The sequence below is a fragment of the Aotus nancymaae genome, unplaced genomic scaffold (assembly GCF_030222135.1).
Source record: "Aotus nancymaae isolate 86718 unplaced genomic scaffold, 86718_ANA_hifiasm-v0.15.2.pri h1tg000032l_0, whole genome shotgun sequence".
NCBI classification, from domain to species: Eukaryota; Metazoa; Chordata; class Mammalia; order Primates; family Aotidae; genus Aotus; species Aotus nancymaae.
The window spans coordinates 11478455-11492713 of NW_026988445.1; the positions used below are offsets into that span (position 1 = coordinate 11478455).

At 45.6% G+C, this 14259-nt stretch overlaps 1 protein-coding gene across 1 annotated transcript in view; it reads right to left on the bottom strand.

Moving 5' to 3' along the window:
• Positions 1-12134, bottom strand: part of CAPN8 (calpain 8) — a 72227-nt gene extending 60093 nt beyond the window's left edge. The window contains exons 1-2 of the mRNA XM_064383547.1: positions 11898-12134; positions 1813-1882 (exon numbers count right to left, since the gene is read on the bottom strand). Coding sequence (XP_064239617.1) covers positions 1813-1882; positions 11898-12134 — 307 coding nt within the window. The remainder of the gene's footprint in view (positions 1-1812; positions 1883-11897) is intronic.
• Between the last annotated feature and the right edge of the window lie 2125 nt (positions 12135-14259).

Sequence of the window (14259 nt, forward strand, 5' to 3'; positions counted from 1 at the left end):
AAGTGCTGTGTGCTGTCGCCTTGTTCTTTGGGAATACACACCATATGTCGAGTGGGGAACCTCTCCTCTTAATCTCTCACAACTCTCCCGCTGTTCAGGACCAGCCCCGACTCAGATCCCACAGGCCACAGAGGCTGCTGCAGCTCAGCCCCTAGCTCCCTGCCCTGACGCTCTGGGTTATAGCCTTGGCACTGTGAGTCTTCGTTTCTACTGACAGAGGCTCGTCTGCACCTGGCTCCTTTCAGGAGGTTGGACTCTGCAGCCCCTTTCCGCTCTGTTCATTAAAAACCACCTCCGCGGCGGTTGGGCTCCCCAGCTGCCCCATTTGTTCTGATGTGAGGTGGATTCTGAGAGCTGGTTGGGTTCATTTCCTGTGCTTCCAGCCTCGGTCTCCATTGGCAGCACGCACTCACCATGGTAACGCTCAGGCCGCTTTTTGGAAACCCTCACTTCTCCTTGCTTAAAACTATTCAAAGAAAAATCCACCCAAGCCCCACAAGGAAAAGGTACTTATTAAATACCTTTCCCAAAGTTAAAATATCTCTAACAAGGAGCTGTTTGAGGCTCACTGGAAGTTGTGTGTCCCTGAGACACATGCTTAATTAGGTTAAACACGGAGCTGGAAGTAAAAAGGTACCACACTTACCCAGAACAAGAAAAGGTCAGAACGGCACCCCTCTGTGAGCCCTCCCACAAAAGCTCAGGAAATGGAGGCTGTGGTTTTCAGGGAACAGGGCCCGCGCTCATGTGTGGCACCCCGAATCATTCCCGCTGCGGGATGGTCACGCTCTGTGGTCTCTTTCTAAGGTGTATTTGCTATATTCATTAAAGGGGAGAACACTGGAAGCATTTAGAATAAAATGCCCTGTGATTTTCAAAATGGTGAAAATTTCCAGCAGGCTGAAGAGAAAGGGCTTTCCTGGTTGCAATGAGAAGGAATGAGAAAAAGAGAAAACCTCCTAAAAAAAATAAATAAATAAAGGGTTATGGGATCCGTGTGATGCTGAGGTTTCTGTTTGTTTTGCTGATTTTCAGTAAGCAGAATTTGTTTCTTTTTCGCCTTCATTTCCAGTTCTGTATTTTGCAGCTGTCACTGGATGCTGGTTTGGAAGACCCTCAAATTCAATTCAGAGCCATGTTGTCCATAAAATATAAGGGTTGAACAATTCAATGCAGAAACTCCCATCTGTGAGGCCTTGATATCAGGAGGGTTTATGAGATCAACAAAGCTCACCTGCTACCAAGGAGCGCCTCGGTTCCTGACAATGGAGGCTAGAACTTACAAAACTAAATGAAATTATTCCTTAAACTCAACTTCCTCTAATTTAAAAGGAATGCAATAAATTCAGAAATGAAGGTTCTTGATTCCAGGATCCCAGGCCTATGAAGGAATGTGTGGCTAGAAAAACATCATTCTTGTTTTCTTACTAATTATAAAAGCACTTATTATGACAGACCATAATTATTTAGACATGGCCATTCCATAGGGCAAATTATGCCTGCTTAAAGGTAACTACAACAAAAACACAGGATAGCACAGATATCTACTCTATGCCTGTAATCCCGGCTCCTTGCTCTAGCATTAAAGTGGTTAAATGAGCTGGTGGAAAATTTCTTATTAGGGGCAGCCAAGAGGTAGTTCCAGCATTTGGACCCACAGTGAAAAATGCAGTCTCAAAAACACAAACCTAGATGGACAAATCAGGTACCTAATTGAGTCGGTCAACCCTCACAACTTCATCTGATACTTACTCATGACACATACACACCCGCCCTCTCCCAAAACAAATAAGACTCTCCCCAGTTACTCACCTAGACCACCCTGACAAATATCTGTGCGCGTGGCTCCACCAATGATAAACTGAGGGCTGGGACACAACTCCTGAAAGTAATTTGGAACAAAACACAAGTCACAAGGTGCTCAGTGACGGTGGCAGCCTGGGGAAGGGAACATCAGAGTCCCAGATTGCAGAGCTGGAAGAAAACCAGGAGATTGTCTCCTGCCCATCACATTGTTTTATTGCTGAGGACTCTGAAGCCCAGAGAGGGGAGGAGCCCTGCCCACAGTCACACAGCCAGGGGTGAACAGAGCAGGAGCTGGAGTCCAGAGCCCCTGCCAGGAATAGTGTTTTCATTTTTTTTTTTTTTTAATTTTTTTTTGAGACAGAGTCTTACTCTGTTGCCTAGGCTATAGTGCAGTAGTGCGATCTTGGCTCACGCCTCCCAGGTTCAAGTGATTCTCCTGCCTCAGCCCACCAAGTAGCTAGGATACAGGTGTCCACCACCATACCCAGCTAATTTTTTTTTTTTGTATTTTTAGTAGATTCAGGGTTTCACCATGTTGGCCAGGCTGGTCTCAAACTTCTGACTTCAAGTAATCCACCTGCCTCGGCCTCCCAAAGTGCTGGGATTACAGGTGTGAGCCTCCGCCCCCCGCCAGGTCTAGTGTTTTAATACTCTATGTGTGCTGTAGGAGTGTGGGTGTGAAAAGGTTTTGGGTGAGGAGCAGAGATGTAGGATAAAGGCAAAGGCTGAGATAATACATGATGAAAAATGATCTCACCCATTCAGACGACACCCCTATTTACAGAGAGAGATTAGCAGAATATTTAGCAAACTGCTGTGAGCCCTGTGGGCACTTGTTAAAGTCCTGACTGAATGATAATGATCCCATGTGCTGATAGACATACTGAGGTGTCAGAAGTACCATGTATCCTGAGATGAGAACTCATCTCTGATACATTCACATACCTGACCTGCACTTCCTGCACTCACCTATCTCAACTGGCATCTGCCTACAAGCAATCTCATGGCCCTGGCGCTCTGTTGGGAAATGACACATGCTTTTGTCATCCTATCTTTGTTTACCCTGCAAGGATTTTTTCAGTGCCTGTTCTGTATCCAGTACCCTTTGAACAATGGCAGGCAGGGGAAAGAGGGAAACATGGTGAAATGAAGAAAGAAAAGAAATAAACCATCGAGTTCTTGATCTCAAGGTGTGTTTGGTCTATACAGGAAACCAAGAATGACATTATGAAAAAGTCAGAGAAAAAAGGCTAGTGCATAATAATAGAATGTAGGCTATATCCATGAAAGGAGAAAAAAAACAAAGAGAGAAAAATGAGAAGGACCCAACAGGGACTACAGCTGCAAGACTTAGTGGGAGGGAGATGATGCCTGTCCATCAGAAAGGTAGGATGCAGGAGCAGTCTATGTATTGGTTCCCAAAGAAGAGATGGGTCTACCTGTTCACCAGCCAAACTGCTAGGGGAGAAGGGCGGGACCTCAAGGGACAAAACAGAAATCAGCCTACATTTAATCGGAGGCATCCTGGGCTGCACTACATCAAAGACTGGCCACAAAGAGAGAGAATCATTTCGTTCACAGGGGTGAAGAAATGGCAGATCAAAAAGGACCAGGAAGCAGGAGGGTGGGCTGAGGGCAGACACACGGGGTCTGGATGGCGCTGGCAGTGGGGAATCTGGGATTCTGTTGTGTGAGGTGGAGCCTCCCAAGTGGAGGCCCTATAACCTATGTAAGGTGCCGGCTCCTGCCAACATGGCAGAAACAGCTCCTCTGGGCTGATTTTTTTTTCGAATATTAAAAAAAAATTATTGACCTGTTTTTCATTGAAAAATTAAGACATGAACATGAGGAAAAAAACCTGACAATAAATAATGGTGTAAAACCCAAAATCCCTTCCGCCTCAGAGTCCACACTGGTAACGTTTCTTAAGTGTTACCTCCAGAAACTGTCTTCAGATATAAAAGCACATTCATATACATATACACATTTTTATCACGTGTCTTGTACATGCATCTTTTCTTACACGGAGAGCTTTGTAATTTCAGTAAAAGTATCACAAGTTATTTAGCTCGTTTATTTTGTTGCTATTTATTTATTTGTAAATAAAGGTCCTTAGTGATGGATCTTTCGTTTTTTGTTTGTTTCTTCCTTTTCGATATTTTGCAATCTCTGGTAGCAACTTAAAGAGAAAAGTCGCACCAGCCAATCTGGGTGTTCTAAAAGTGTGGAGCTGCAAATGCTCACCCCGGGTACTCGAGAGCTCCAGTCTCCAGGCAGTCATTTTTCGGCAAATAAAAGGCAGAGAGTTCTGAAAGAGTAACCAGTAAAAAGAAAAAGAAAAAGAATTTTAATTTAAATGTTGTTTTTAAAAAAAAGAAGGAAAAGGTTGGATCATCAAGAGGGAAGAAAAGACAGTACACTTAATAGGGGTTTGGAAGAATCTCTTTTCTTAAAAACGCTCTTAAAATAGGTTCTTGGCTGCTCACAGTGGCTCATGCCTATAATCCCAGCACCTTGGGAGGCCGAGGCAGGTGGATCACCTGAAGCCAGGAGTTCGAGACCAGCCTAGCCAACATGACAAAACCCTGTCTCTACTAAAAATACAAAAATTAGCCAGGCATGGTGGCGGGCGCCTGTAGTCCCAGCTATTCGAGAGGCTGAAGCAGGAGAATCACTTGAACCCAGGAGGCAGAAGTTGCAGTGAGCCAAGATTGCGCTACTGCACTCCAGCCTGGGCGACAGAGTGAGACCCTATCTCAAAAAAAAAAATAAATAAATAGGTTCCTGTTCTTCATCCTCCACTCATCCACCAGTATCCTGAAATCTGACTTCTACCTCCATAGCTCCATGAAACTCCTTTCACCCAAGTCATCAATAATAACTAACTTCTCTATGCATTTGGTACCTTTGGCTATTCCCTCTCTGAAACTCTGCTCCTTTGACTTCCACACCCTCACTCACGCTTGATTTTCTCTTTAAGTCTCTGAGCACTTCTCCTCAGTCTCCTTTGTGCATCCCCCTACCAGGCTTACCCCTAAGTATCAGAGAATCCCCAGCCCTTGGTCCTCAACCCTCTGAGATTATCCCATTTCATACAGCAGTAACCCCACCAAGTGTTCTCTCTCAGTGACATCATTCAACCCCATGGCTTCAACTATTAACTGCAGAATATGCTGATGCTTCCAATATAACTCCCTCAGCTGTATCTTCAATTACCTGTGTCACATTGGTCATGAGATAGAATTTCATTAGATTCATATCTAATAGACCTCCCAGGCTCTGCTAAAATTTTGAGTTCTGGTTGGAAGAGTGACTGGCAAAGGCTACAGACACTTGAAAGTGAAATATACAGAATAGTGCTAAGTGATTTGTAAGTAGATGGAATGTTCATTTTACGACGTGATACTCAGTATAATTCAAAAATGCCCTCTCCCCAGAAAAAAGAAACACCAAGAAATGCCATAACTAATATGTTGCATGAATCTTTCAGATACCACAAAAAGTCCTCAGCTTTGGGCTGGGCACAGTGATTCACACCTGTAATTCCAGCACTTTGGGAGGCCAAGGTGGGCTGATCACTTGAGGTCAGGAGTTCGAGACCAGCCTGGCCACCATAGTGAAATCTGTCTCTACAAAAAAAACAACAAAAAAACAAAAAACTAGCCGGGCATGGTGGTGTGTGCCTGTAATCCCAGCTACTCAGGAGGCTGAGGCATAAAATCATTTGAAACCAGGAGGCAGAGGTTGCAGTGAGCTGAGATTGCGCCACTGCACTCCAACCTGGGTGACGGAGTGAAATTCTGTCTCAAAAAAAAAACAGAAAGAAAGAAAGAAAAAGAAAAAGGTCCCCAGCTTTGCAAGGATATTCCATCTCACTGTGATCCCCAAAGAACTTTTCCCAAGTCTCTCTCCATTACTAAGTTCCTGTTGAAACACAGATCAGAGATACAAAGTAATTGGCAGTCAGAGAGGTTTTAAAGAGGCAGACTTCTGTGAAGAGGCAGGCTCCACCTACCCACACTTGGATCCTTTCTTATATTTCCTAATAACAATCATGTCTTTTTAGTAATACTGTTTTTTATTGCTCAAGCAAGGATCTCAAAACACTCCATAAATACAAACTACTCTAACCTAGGATCAGCCTCTGATGACCGGGCATAAGGAAATACAGGTATCAGTCAGGAATCCAAGGCTGAATCCAGGCATCCAAAGTGACTGAAACCCACACTTTCTCAGTGATGATGGTTACTTGGCCACACTGCTCTCCTACAGCGTTAACCGCGTCTGATAGTTTTGGTTTGCACTTCACAAGCTCTGGTTATGCACTTTTAGAACCCCCAGGGATGCTGCCATCTTCATCATCATCACCTTCAAGTATAACCACATTGCTTGGCCCAGAGCTTCTGTCCCTCCATGATCTGGCCCCATTGGATGTTTCCAGCTTTATCTGTCAGTTTCCCACAGTGAGTGATTCTCACAACAGACTCCCATCTTCCTCTGAATACACTTGGTCCTGATGCACTGCCACAACCCAGTACCTCTGCCCACACCTGTGCTTCTCCTCAGTCTCTCTCCTGATTCTCTTCCACCAACAAGCCCAACTCAAATGTCTCCAGTCATTAACCTGCCCCAATTCCACTGCCAAATTTAACTGCTTTTTCCCCTGAACTCCCATACATTGTATTCATATTTCCATTTCTTTCACCCTCTGGATAGTCTGTCTTGTAGTAATAGCTAGATTTTCCCATTCAAGCCTCCCAATAAACCAAGCCTCCCAAAAAACAGTGAAGTGGGTAATATTCTTATACCCATTTTATGGATGAAGAAACTGAGTCTTTGAATGGTTAGTAACTTCCCCATGGTTCCTCAGCTAGCAAATGGCACAGAGGGGACCAGCAACCTGATCCACCTGACTAACACGCCCATGTTCTTAACCACTCTGTTGCCTGGCAGCTGTCCACTTGTCCATATGTCTCTCCCTGATGAGCCAAAACTCCACAAAGACCCAGCTCCAGCACCTGAACACGACCAGCACACAATAAATCATGGCTGAACTGCAAACTCCAGATTCACTAATCCAAGATGTAGCAGCTGAAGAAAGAGAGGAAACTCCAAGCTGAGGCCTCTCATCCTCATCCTTGTCCTAACTTCCTAACAATTCATCCCCTTGACATTTCCCTTAAATTGGGTCCTTACTATGCAGCTGACATCACCTCACTGCTGTCTTGCTGTATTTCTCCTTAAGATCAATAAACCACTTAATTGCCAAAAAGTGGACACTTCAGGGAAGAATATCATTGACTGCGCTGCACCAGGGCCCACTCATGCTGGGCATTCCTCAAACCACAGGACGTGGGCTGGGCATTGACCAAGCACAGAGGGGAAGCCAGAAAATAAGGATGCAAAAATGTACCTGCTAAGAACACCCGCTGATGTCGCATAGCCGACCATGCTGTTTGTGATAGGACTGCTGTGGTCACCCAACCCTAAATGGCCTCAGGATTGTGAACAACCAAGAGCTCATCCTGAGAACCCATGCTTGACCTTGAGACCTTCCTCTGGGCAAACTTGTCCTGAAACCCTTGGAACAAGAGCTCAAGCAAATCTTTGTTCAATTGCTTAAGAATGGGCAGAAACACTCAGCTGGGGTAGTAATGTCAAACGGTGTGATTTCAGAAAACATCTAAGTATCAAGCTTTATTTTATTATTGAGAGGACAAAGACATGTGTACATATATGTTCAGCCCATCTCATCCCCTTTCCCCCAAAGGCAGGTAGAAATTAATGTCTGTGTGGGAACGAGGATCATGTGAGTCACATTTAGGCAGCTGACTTAACACCCCAACACTGAAGAAGTACAAAATCACCCTCAAAAGCAGCAATGAAATGAAAAAGCAAACACAATTTAAAACGGGCAAAGGGGCTGAGTGAGGTAGCTCACACCTGTAATCCCAACACTTTGGGAGGCCAAGGCAGGTGGACCACTTGAGACCAGGAGTTTGAAACCAGCCTGGCCCATAGGGTGAAACCCAACTCTGCTAAAAATACAAAACATTAGCTGAACATGGTGGTGGAAGCCTGCGGTCCCAGCTACTTGGGAGGCTAAGGCATGAGAATCACTTGAATCCAGGAGGCAGAGGTTGCAGTGAGCTGAGATTGTGCCACTGCAGCCCAGCCTGGGAAACAGAGTAAGACTCTGTCTAAAAAAAAAAAAAACATGGGCAAAGAACTTGGATAGATGTTTCTACAAATGGTCAATAAGCACCTGAAAAGATGCTCATCCTCACTGATCTTTAGAGAAATGTAAATCGAAACCACAATGAGATACCACCTCACACCCATTAGGATGGCCACTATCAAAAAAACAGAAAATGGCCTGGTGCAGTAGCTCATACCTATAAGATCAGCATTTTGGGAAGCCAAGGTGGGTAGATCACCTGATGTCAGGAATTCAAGACCAGCCTGGCCAACATGGCAAAACCCCGTCTCTACTAAAAATATAAAAATTAGCTGGGCATGGTAGTGGGTGTCTGTAATCCCAGCTACTGGAGAGGCTGAGGCAGGAGAATCACTTGAACCCAAGAGGCGGAGGTTGCAGTGAGCCAAGATCACAGCACTGTACTAGAGCCTGGGTGGCAAGAGCAAAACTTCATCTCAAGAAAAAAAAAATAACAAACATTGGCAAGGACGTGGAGAAAGAGGAACCCTGTGCACTGCTGGTGGGAAGGCAAAATGGCGTAACCACTATATAAAGCGGTACGACAGTTCCTCAAAAGCTTGAACATAGAACTATCATGTGATCCAGCCATGGTTCATATCTTTTGGGTATATAACAAAAAGAATTGGAAGCAGGGTCTCAAAAAGAAGCTTGTATACCCATGTTTGTAGCAGCATGACTCACAATAGCCGAAAGGGAAGCAACCGAAGACCAGTAATGGATGAATGCATAAACAAAATATGGTCTACACACACCACAGAATACTATTCAACCTTCCAAAGGAAGGAAAATCTGGCACATGACATAGCATGGATGAATCTTGAGGATATTATGCTAAGTGAGTTATGCCAGTCACAAAAGGACAAATGCTGTATAATTTTACTTATATGAGGTACCTAGCACAATCAAATTCATAGAAACAGAAAGTAAAACACTGGTTGTCAAAACTTGGGGGGAAGGGCTAAGCACAATGGCTCACGCCTATAATCCCAGCACTTTGGGAGGCCGAGGTGGGCAGAACACTCGAGGTCAGGAGTTCAAGACCCACCTGACCAACATGGTAAAACTTCGAATCTGCTAAAAATACAAAAAGTTAGCTGGGCTTGATAGCGGGTGACTGTAGTCCCACCTACTCTAGAGGCTGAGGCAGGAGAATCACTTGAACTTGGGAGGCAGAGATTGCAGTGAGCTGAGATCGTGCCACTGAACTAGGCAACGAAATGAGACTCTGTCTCAAAAATATATATATAAAGAAAGAAAAAGAAAAAAGAAATTGGCAAAAGAAGGAATGAGGAGTTTTTAATGTGTATTTAGTTTCTGTTTTGCAAGATAGAAAACGTTCTGGTGACAGAGGGTGGTGATGGTTGCAGAGCAATGGGAATGTACTTAATGCCACTGAACTGTACATGTAGAAGTGGTTAAGATGGTAAATTTCATGTTATGTGTATCACACCACAATTTAAAAAGAAATAAGTAAATGCAACAAATGAACTTATAATGCACCACATTTCTGGATACCCCAATCAGTTTGCAAACCCCTGAGAGGCCTCTTGGGAGGAAAAAATAATAATGAAGCATTTAGGAACAGGCTAATTTTCCCAGGATTTAGTGCATGTCCCTGATAGAGATAGGATCAGAATCTTTACTGATTCCAGAGTCTATTCAATAATCTGTAAGATGTTAAAGGATAAGTCTGCATCCTCTAGTGTACCCTTGTGGTATGTGAGCATGAGCCTGGCCAAAAGCAGCTGTGTGATAATTTTTCACTGATGATTAGGGATGAAGAAGTTAAATCTTGACACACATTTATTTACTCAACACACGCTTGAAAACTCCAAATAGGAGTCCTTCAGTTTCACCTTCCCTATTACTCGGGTTCCACTGCCTCATGCTCTGAATTTTACTTCCTCCATTGACAGACACAAATGAACACATCCAGTCTACGATTACCGCATTTCCACAGACCATGAGAACAGGGGAAGACATGGTTTGGGGAAGAACAGGTTATGTGGTTAAGGAGGTAAGGGCTCTAAGGATTTCAAAGAAAGGAGAAAAACCAAGCAAAGGTTAACTGATACCTGACTTTGGTCTCAAAGGAAAATTTTCTCCCCCTCCTTCCCCTCCCGCAGAACCCTTGGGATCTGCAATGGCACCCCTCCCTAAGGCTTTTCACCACCCAGGGGTGACAACCCAGGTTCCCATGGCCCATCATTCATGCCTCTGTAGAGTTCTTACTTCATTCTGCCTTGAGCATCAGTCCTTTACTCACACCTGTGTCTCCCTACACTTTCCATCAGAGCTGAGACCACAGCCCACTGCTCAGTTTCTCCCTGACCACCTTCCCAATGAGTGCAGAGCCCATGCCTGGCACAAAACAGAAGCTCAGAAAACTGTCTATTGAAATGAAATGTGGCTGTCAACTCTTGAAATTAGAATATAAAACCATGACTCCCAATCCGGATTTTATCAACATACCAGGGCAACCCCGTAGGTTTCAGAGGGGGATAGGAAGATGGACCACGGTGGGCGAGAGGGCAGCATGGCCAAGGAGTTACTCTCAGAGATGAAAACTGTTACATAAAATCAGCAGGATCAAAGCAAAAAGGGTAGAGGTAGCTGGGGTTAGACAGTGATTTTGACCATTTTAGAAGTAGCACTCTCCCTTTATCTTCCCTTTCAACCGCTGCCAAGAAAATCGGAACCATGACTTGATTTCCCTATCACTGTTTAGATGACAAAAGGTGCCGGGGTCCTTTCATAGCCCCTCTCCTGAGACGCCGTTAGGGCAGACACTGAACAGAGCACTTCGTATGGATGAGCTCAGTTCTCACAACCACTCTGTATGGAAGAGGTTCTCATCCTTGAGGCTAAATCACTTGACAAGGGTTGCATAGTGATAGGTCATGGGCCTAGGTGTTTGGAGGACTGTTCTCCATCCCTTCTTCTTGAGCTTTGGGTAGTATCAGTAACTGCATCCAGGAGCCCCTGCCTTCCATCTGCACCCACAGAGCCCTGGCTCCCTGCTCCCTCTCCACTCACCAGGCCTGATGGAACAATGTCATTTCATGACTTTAAGCAACTGTGCACCTTCCAGCAACGATCTTTTCACAATTTACCAGCGGGTTAGCTGCATCCAGCATTGAGCTGTTCCATTGTGCACTGGCCCAGGGACCGTATGCAATAATAACAACTATGTATTCTGCATCTATTATGCTCCAGGCACCATGATCTGAGATTTAACTCTAATTCTCATACCAACCCTGAAAAATAAGGTGCCAGTAAACACCATTTTACATTTGAGAAAACTAAGGCTCACAGAGTTTACCTTCCCAAGACAACACAGGCAGAGCCAGGATTTAAATCTAACTTTCCTGGTTCCAAAGCTCATTCATGCTCTTCTGTCTATACCTCACTGTCTCTGAACAAGAGTTCAGACCAAGTGTGGTGGCTCACAACTGTAATCCTAACACTTTGGGAGGCCAAGGTGGGCAGATGGCTTGAGCCCCAGGAGTTCAAGACCACCTTGGGCAACACGGCACAACCCTGTCTCTACAAAAAATATAAACATTAGCCAGGCATGATGGCACATGCCTGTAAGCCCAGCTACTTGGGAGGTTGAGGTGGGAAAATCACCTGAGCCCTGGAAGGTTGAGGCTGCAGTGGGCTGTGATCGCACCACTGCACTCCAGTCTGGGTGACAGAGTGAGACTCCGTCTCAAAAAATAAAGAGTTCAAAAGGTGGTGGTGGAGGGGTCTGAATTATGAGATCCAGACACTTAGGACCCACAGCCTCAACTTCTCCCTCAGTTCCTCCTGATCAGATGTAAGACCCCTCTACCCTGTATGTCACTCAACAGCAAGCCCACTTCCTTACCGTGGGCCGCTTCCAGATGATGCCTTGAGTTTGCGGGGAGCATGGTCCAAGATCCTTGTAGCCCAAAGCTGATGGACACGCTGGGAACTCAGGGTCCTTAAATAGGACCCCTGAGTCCAAGCACTGTTGCCTTAGGGTCTTGAAATCTTGGCCCAAGTACTTGACAGCCTTTTGGTTGGAGCCAAGACCTTGAGCAGCTGCCCGCTGCCTAGATACACCAGCGACCTGGGCTGCCATGACCGTGGGCTCTGTGGGGTGGACAGAAGGGCAGGGCTGGACGGTACTCTCAGACACCTGTCCCACTGGGAGGGGAGCTATAAGGCACTAAGGGAGGTGGAGCAGGCAAACATTTCACCTGAGGCCCTGTTCCAGAAGGAAGTGAGTCATGGCCGGGGACAAATATGTACCCAAGGTGCAGGCAAATCTGCCCCACCTTCTTCTTCTGCCTTTTGCAAACAATTTGGGGGCTGGGAACCTTCCAGGGCCCATCCCAGGCCATTAGCCTAAGAAATCCATTAGAATCTTTTTTTTTTTTTTTGAGATGAAGTCTTGCTCTCTCACCCAGGCTGGAGTGCAGTGGCACGATCTTGGCTCACTGCGACCTCCACCTCCCCGGTTCAAGTGATTCTCCTGCCTCAGCCTCCTGAGCAGCTAAGATTATAGGCACGCACCACCATGCCCAGCTAATTTTCATATTTTTAGTAGAGATGGGGTTTCACCATATTGGCCAGGCTGGTCTCGAGCTCCTGACCTTGTGATCCACCCACCTTGGCCTCCCACAGTGCTGGGATTACAGGCATGAGCCACCATGCCAGACCAATCCATTAGGACCTTGACCCCCACCCTGCCAACCCCTCCACACACCTTTTGCAAGACCTGTTTGCCTTGCATCAATCCCATTGACTGAGATGAGAAGGCTCATTGTGCAGCTTGAAGCAGATATTCAGCAAGGAATTGGAGCCATGGCTCTGAGCAAGAAGAAGGCAAGTAGTTAGAGGGGTCTCCTTTCCTGCCAGAAAAGTTTGGGTCCATATTTCCTAGGAAGGCAAAAAATATCAGAGAGTGGAGATTCACAGGCCAGATTTGGAATAAACATGACCGGAGGAGGTTCCACCTGTGAGTGAAGGCTTTGGCCTCTGACTACCTTGGTTTCTATCCCAGCTCCACCAGTAATTCACTCTGTCATGTTAGGCAAGTTATTTAACCTCTTTTCTCCTAAATTTTTTTTTTTTTTTGAGACAGAGTCTCGCTCTATTGCCAGGCTGGAGTGCAGTGGCACCATCCCGGTTCACTGCAACTTCCGTTTTCCGGTTTCAAGCAAGTCTCCTGCCTCAGCCTCCCGAGTAGCTGGGACTACAGGCTAATTCTTTGTACTTTTAGTAGAGACAGCGTTTCACCATGTTGGCCAGGATGGTCTTAATCTCTTGACCTCGTGATCCACCTGCCTCAGCCTCCCAAAGTGCTGGGATTGCAGGCATAAGCCACTGCGCCCGGCCCTAAATGTTTTTAGGAAGATCATAGGAGAGCCTACCTCAAAGGGTTGTTTGGAAGAGTGATGAGACAGTACAGGTCATCTGCTTAGAGTAGTGTAGAAATGACATTCAGTGAACGTCAGATATCACTATTCCTTGAAGCCAGGATTCCCAGAAAGGCCTTGAAATCAGGAGCCTTGATTCTAATCTCGGAAGTGAGTTACAAGCTTTATGACCTTGGATTAGTCACTTCTCTCTGGGCTCCGGTTTCCTATATCTGGTCTACCAGAAGGATGTCAACCACATCAATGCTTTTAGAACTTCAGTGTTTTTGGCATACTAGAAAATGGTCCCCCAAAGAAACCAGGTCCTAATATTGAGAATCTATAAATATTCCCTTATTTAGGAAAAGGGTTTTTGCTGCTATGACTAAGTTAAGCATCTTGACATGGGAGATTATCCTGTCCCTAAATGCACCAGTGTCCTCATGAGGAAGGCAGAGGAATATGTGATGATAGACAAAAAGGAGAGGTGATGAGATGAGGCAGGCAGAGGTTAGAGAGATTCTGCCCCACTCCAGGGAATGCCAGCAGCCACAGGAGCTGGAAGGGGCAATAATGGGTCCTCCCCTAGAGCCGCTGGAGGGGTGTGGGCCTGCCGACACCTTGACTTCACAGCCCTGGGACTTCTGGCCTCCAGAATGGTGAGAAAATACATTTATGTTGCTTTAAGCTACCACATTTGTGGCCATTTGTTACAGCAGCTGCGGGAAACAAATACAGTGCGCAGAAGAATCCCCCGGAACACTCGCTCAAAATGCTGATTCCTCTAATAGGTGCTACCACAAATCCTCCACCCCCATCCCCCCAAAAAAAGAGTTCTGCTTCAGG